Source organism: Acanthopagrus latus, chromosome 12, assembly GCF_904848185.1.
Source record: "Acanthopagrus latus isolate v.2019 chromosome 12, fAcaLat1.1, whole genome shotgun sequence".
NCBI classification, from domain to species: Eukaryota; Metazoa; Chordata; class Actinopteri; order Spariformes; family Sparidae; genus Acanthopagrus; species Acanthopagrus latus.
In genome coordinates, this window is record NC_051050.1 from 15316920 (window position 1) to 15323496 (window position 6577).

At 44.5% G+C, this 6577-nt stretch overlaps 1 protein-coding gene across 5 annotated transcripts in view; it reads right to left on the reverse strand.

Annotated features, from left to right (window-relative positions):
• Positions 1–6577, reverse strand: part of LOC119030164 (mediator of RNA polymerase II transcription subunit 13-like) — an 86505-nt gene that overhangs the window by 16829 nt on the left and 63099 nt on the right. For all 5 annotated transcript variants that reach the window (XM_037117553.1, XM_037117552.1, XM_037117551.1 and 2 more), the window contains exons 5-6: positions 1738–1883; positions 559–765 (exon numbers count right to left, since the gene is read on the reverse strand). In XM_037117553.1, coding sequence (XP_036973448.1) covers positions 559–765; positions 1738–1883 — 353 coding nt within the window. The remainder of the gene's footprint in view (positions 1–558; positions 766–1737; positions 1884–6577) is intronic.

The following is a 6577-nucleotide window of genomic DNA, read 5'->3' on the forward strand; positions in this document are numbered from 1 at the left end:
GTGAGTTTTGATTATAATCAGGTCAAACCAACGCTGTGGGATCAGACTGATTAGACAAAGCTATTAGAATAACTCCCTGGGGTTATTTTATTATTTTATTTTATTTTTTTTACCTCCACTCCCTTATCCTTTCTTTCCCTCTTTTTGCTGCTCTCTCTCCTCCCTTCCAGCCACTTCCCCTTTTCCGATGTGTGCTACAACGAGACAAAGTACCATTCAGTAGCACTAGACGCGCTGATGTGGCTGCGCACAGTGTGTTTCATCAGTTCTCACTCATCTAAAAACTGTTTATTTACTTGCACATGTTTTTAGTAATGCCATTCAGGACTGTAGGATGATCATTTTTCCTTATTTATCCCTGTGAGAAAATGAGATCTCAAGAGGAATACTAAGCAACATCTCGGCAGCCTAATGTGTTCTAATTGCTGTTTCTCATCCTGAAAAGACGGTAAAAGTCTTAATGCTAGATAAGCTACATTTGTTTCCGTAAAGCTGTAAATACTGCCACTGGAGACGCAGTTCGTTTGAATCCAACAGACGTGCTGACTCCTTCCGTACCTACGATGACCTCCACCGCCACGTGACCGGCGCGATCGTAGCCCTGGCTCGCCTCTTCTTTTTCCTTTTCTCCGCCTCCCTCTTTCTGCTGGAGTACCACGGGGTAGAAGTAGCTCCACTCCTCCATCAGCTTCCGTGCCGCCGGGTCGCTCATCTTGTAGGTCTGACCCGTCAGAGTGCCGCTCAGGCCGTACGGACTCAGGACCACTGCAGACGTACAAAAAAAAAACCCCACACAGTTCGGTTTTGATCATGTGCCGTATCTTTGGACAGCAGATCTCAGTCACATGCGTATCTTTTTATTTGGGTGATTCACCAGAAGGTATAGCAGGAAACGATAGATGCCTCCTGAAACTATTGACTGCAGCAACAAAGCAATCACTCACAGACGGTGACACAGCGACCTGCCTAAAGTGGATAATTGGCTTGAAATTGTTAAAAAGACCGAAGAAAGAAAAACTACCTTTCCATTGCGAGATGGAAAAAATGGATACATTATTTGTTGAAATGAAAAACATGGCTGGTGGCTTATCCCCCTTCAGCCTCACTGCTTAAAATGTAATTTACATCCTTCCTCCCGCAATCTCTGCTGATTGTGGAAACTTATGAAGAGCTGTATAAAGACTCCCTGTCCACAGACTATTATACGAAATGTGTGCCGCCTGGAAGTCGTGGCTGTCACAGTGGCTGGCAATGATGTCGTTGTAGTCTGCTGCTTTTTATTGTTTGGTTGTTTTTTTTTTCGTACCAAAAGGATCCAATAAAACAGGAGTGTAAAAAAAAAACAAAGGAAAGCCACAAAGCTTGAGAGATATGACGCAGTGATGCAGATCTCCCCAAAAAGTATATCAAGTAGTTAAAATGAGCTCAACCTTACATATCTACACATTGATGCAGTAGTGATAATAATCCAAAAACATCTTTTATAACAGTAAAACACAGACAGAGATCAATCCACTGCACAGCGAGTACTTTTACTTTTGACCTTTAAGCACATTTTTCTAATAATACTTTTGAATCCAGGACTTTTACCTGCTCATAAAGTATAATCTCTGTGTGGTATTGCTACTTTAAGCAGTGCATCTGAGTACTTCCTCGGTACATGCTTCCTGAACATTGTTTTTATCTTCTTCTGTGCACATGGGCCGTAAACAAACATCGCTGGCTTTGTGGTCTTACCTTGCACTGGTGTGACGGAGGTCTGCGCGAGGCGGATGTGGTGTTCTGTGATGTGGTAAGCAGGTTGGTGCTGGGCGATCTCCACGCTCGTGCACACGTTGCTCTCCCCGTGGAGGAAGAAGGAGAAGGAGCATGATAGGTGTTCACTGTGGGGGGGGGACAGAGGACAGAAAGAAGCAGTGAGAAGCAGCACAGGAACAGGCTGTCGTGTTTTAGTCTTTCGTGTTTCCGCTACAGGAGCGGCTCTCCCTGTCCGATTTAATCACACTTCCACAAGTGTTAACGTAATTAAACTGAGATCAGAATGAAATAAAATCAGATTTAATAATGTTAAACCTGGGATCAAATAAACCCATAAATCACAGCCGCTGGAAAAAAACAAATGTACAGCGTGAATGTGCCGCCTGTGACAGATGACGACAGCTTTCCTCCACACTGCAATTTAGCGCTCGCGCTCAGAACGTGTCTGCATGAAAGCCTCGCTCAGCCCTTCCTTCATTGATCATCTTCATCGCCTCCCACATCGGCTCCTTATTGCAGGTATAAATCCTCATTTGCTTATGACTGATTGTGGTGACTACATGTTTACATATGCAGCGCTCGCTTTATTACACAGCCTCGGCTGTAGTTCATCACACATTGCTCTTTTTTTTTAATCACAGAGGAGTAATTGTTGGGGCCTTATTGCGATCTATATACCAGTGGGCGGGCTGGACATCATTAACTACCACGACGGCTTCACTGATGTATATTTTTAATCTATAAAGCTCCTTACTACCTTGGTTTGTATATTTCAGACTGACAATAGAGTCAGCAGGTACTGTAATCTCCTTGTGATTACCCTGCTGCCTAAGCAATATCTCCTTTGCCCTGAGGGAGCCGGACCTCCATTTGAGCTGTAATGGATCATCAAATTCAATAAAATGGCCAGTTCCACAGTCACTCATGGGCAGAGCCAAACACAGTCTTGAGGGAGGCAAACGTGTCATGGCGTTGACCGTGACGGCCTCCAGATGGCGCCGAGCGACACCCAAAGAGAGAGGAGGCCAAATTCTCTGCTCCATTAAAAAAAAAATAAAAAAAAATAATGCACATTCTCTCAAAACAGGTGGTTTGGACACAGGTCCGCTCAGTCACTGGAGGAAAGAGAAGAGCCAAAGCAGTGCGTTCATGCCACACACATGCTTTTCAATGTCACTGCCCTCCAACCTTGTCCTCAGTGCATCATTACACCATATGAAGAGCTATATATAGCTGCACGGGGAAGCTCGGCAGAACAGCTGCAAGTCAAGAGGAGCAACGCAGCTAACTGCCACGCACATATGCACCAACCGTCATAATTTACATTCAGGGTATTCAGTCAGTCTATTGACAAGCATAAAAGCACAAATTATCCTCTATACTGGCACTGAGTCGACATATCTAAGTCGAGGGTAACTCCACCAATTTTACACATTAAATATGTTTACAGGTCTTAGCGAGTACTGCTGCATACGTGACAGGGTGGGATAAATCATTCTGTGGCTGCAGAGGAAGCCGAATGTATCCTGATGAATTGCCTCTAGTGACGTCACACTGAAAAAGCTGATTCTGACCACTTGTAAATGTCATATGTTTTAATCTATTTTCTTTTTAAGAGATCTTAGTGTGAATAATTAAAATCTGTTTTTTTTGTTGTTGTTTTTTTTACTTTTGTATTTGAAAAAGGAGCTGTTCAAAACAAGTTATTTCACTCAAGCACTGCTTTTCCCGGTGCCTACATTACCCACAATGCGACTCAGCCACTGAGTGACATCACTGGAGGCAATTTTCTCAGATTACATCCAGCTTCCTCTGCAGCCATTAAAGACTTTATACTGCTTTTTTCACATATACAGTAGAACTCTCCAAGACCTGTAAACACACTTTGATTTACATTAAGTCACCCTTTAATTTACTCTCATATATAGACACGACTGAGAGGTTAGGGACAGACTGACATGCTAATTGTTTGACTGACTGATGAGCCCTGCACGGCTGTGAAGTGAAGCAGCCATCAGAGTTCATTTCCCTCTTGCGGTAATAATTCTGTTTATATTGTTATTGTATAGTTTTATGAGATGCGTGTATACTGTTCGGAGCTGATGTGTGTACAAAAAACATGGCTCCCTTCAGACCCCTCGTAAAAAACGGCAGCTCTGGCCGAACAGGAGAGAACGGCTGCTGGGAATCATCCCTTTTTTTTTTTTTTTTTTCTTTTCTCGCATCATTGTCTCTCTTTTTCTATCCAACAGGATTAGTGTTTGGATACTTTTGAGATTCCAGGCGAAATTATTGTGTGCTGATAAAAAAAAAATGGCTCACCTTTGTGCTCTCAATTATTCTTGTATAATTATTATACTGTGATTACAAAACAACCCCCCCCTCCCAAAAAAAAAAAAAAAAACCGCCACTAAGCGATCTATGCCATTTAATAATGTGTAGAGAGAGGGAAAATTCAGCTGGGTAAACAAGAATAAATGATAAACATACAAGCAATCAGTCTAACCAGTGAGTAATTTGCGACAATTATGACCTAAGAGCCATTATAACTGCAATAAAGTGCAATTAAATGCAAGCGAGGGAAAAGCAGAACTACAAAAAGAGCATCAAACTGTAGGCTGACGCAGCTGGGAGATTGATGCTCCCTGTCCTTTTACAAAGGGCATTTTTCTGCACAGTAAGCGGGTGCGAGTGTGTGGACACACTGGGCTCATCGCATCCTCGGGGACAGTCGTGCAGTCGGCAAGCGTGCGTGTGTGTGTGTGTGTGTGAGAGAGAGAGAGAGAGAGAGAGAGAGCGCAGTGGAGATGTGAGGCAGCTGTGTGTGCTGGGCTGTATGAGTACAGGTATTAATAAATGAAGAGGAGTGATGGCTGAGACTCGCCTCAGGGCTGACAGTACTGGAGAGCGAGAGAGAGAGAGAGAGAGAGAGAGAGAGGGAGAGAGAGGAGACTGAGGGAGTGGGGGGGGTGAGGTGGCTGAGAGAAAGAAGAGTGAGAGGAGGAAGGACGGAAGGAGGAAGAGCAGGAGGAGAAGAAGATGGAGACAGAGTGAGCACTGAGAGGTGGAAAAATGAAGGAGACGCATGAGACGGAGAGGGAGAACGGGGGAGGGTGGGAGAGGAGCTCAGGAGGACGTGGAAAGAAAGGATACAGTGTAAAATGAGGAGTGAGAGCGAGACGAGTGAGAGAGGAAGAGGAGGAGGTGAATAATTCAGTGCCACACACTGCAATTGCTGCACACATATCGATGAGATCAGAGTTTTAATGGGTGGCTACTGAGCACAATTTTATGGCGAAATCAATCAGGGGAGGGTAGAGCCGGAGAACACACAGAGACGTCACTGTACGTGTGTGTGTGTGTGTGTGTGTGTGTGTGTGTGTGTGTGTGTGTGTCCATTTAATTTGGCTTATACGTACAGTTTGTGCTGAAGCTCATACGACAGCACTAACAGCGCAAATTGACGCCAGCACACGTGTACAAGGTAGGCTGTACGTGCCTGTTCGAGTGCCACTGACTAGAAGAGATTCCCGTGACAACATGTGTCTTTTCACCCCATCGCGACGCCACCAGCCAGCCAGGCAGCCAGGCAGCCAGGCAGCCAGCAGGGGAGCTGGTTAATGTCCGACATGCATCACGGACTTGACACACAAGCATCTGTGTGTGCGATCGCATGCACACAAAACAACAACGGTTATCTTGATTGTCGGCGCGCTCTCACGTCTAACCCAGTGGGGGGGAAAAAATAAAACAAGATTAGATGAGAGGAGAAAGAAAAGCGAAACAAAGCGTCTGCTTCCTCTGTTAGAAGCATCAAAGTGATGACTGTGTTTTGATATCATTAGCTGCGATCATACACACCAAGCAGGCGTGATGACACTCTCTCAGATTCTCTCAAATCTGAGGGATTAATCTTGTTAATCTGTACCTTAAATTCTCTCTCTGCCACCACAGCGGCGCTATTATGAGTTATCTCCGTCCTTCTGGCCGCCTAACCCTTCCTACACGATCTCGACACATCCCTTGGAAACAGTGCACACTGCTCTGCAGCTCTGGTGCATGTGGACCGACGTCAAGGAGGATGTTTACCCTTTTGTAAGCTCTTATGAGCAGCAAGTACACACGCGCTCTATAAGTCCCTCCACTGCACTGGCACAGCAAGTTTATGCCCCGCAAACAAATCCAGCCAAACCACCAAACATGCATAATGCTCCCAGGCTTACGCAGGTGTGTGCATATGTTCCTGCATGCACACACAAGTATTAACGTGGGCACAAGCGGGGGGGGTGATGCAGTCAGCTTGATGTATTATTCAGTGGCCCCAAGTGGGAGGCTTTAGCCAGTGTTGCTATCACAATGTTTGTGCTCAAACACTGCTCCAACTATTAACATGGCCTCGCGATGAAAAAGGTGTCGCGCCGAAGGACATCGGTCATTGCACCTTCTATGAGAGCGACAAGCTTGGAAAATGTATCAGGCTACTGGAGCTGGAGGTTCTGAGAGTGACTGTGAACACATCTCAGGAAGTAAATAGATGAATAAGTTCAATGTGAAGTGTCACATTTAATGCAAAGCTTTTCTTTCATGTTGAGTCAATATCCGGAGACAGAATAATCAAGTTGAAATGCATCGCTTTTATGCACAGTATGTCAATAATTAATCCTTGAAACACACATTATGTTCATATCAAAGTCCCACATAACCTAAGATCAATTAGCTGAATAAAGATGTTAGGTTTATGTCTGCATTAATTTAATTTCATTCAATCAGACTGAGTTATCTGAATAACTCACATTCACTCAAAATGATAGAAGAACCT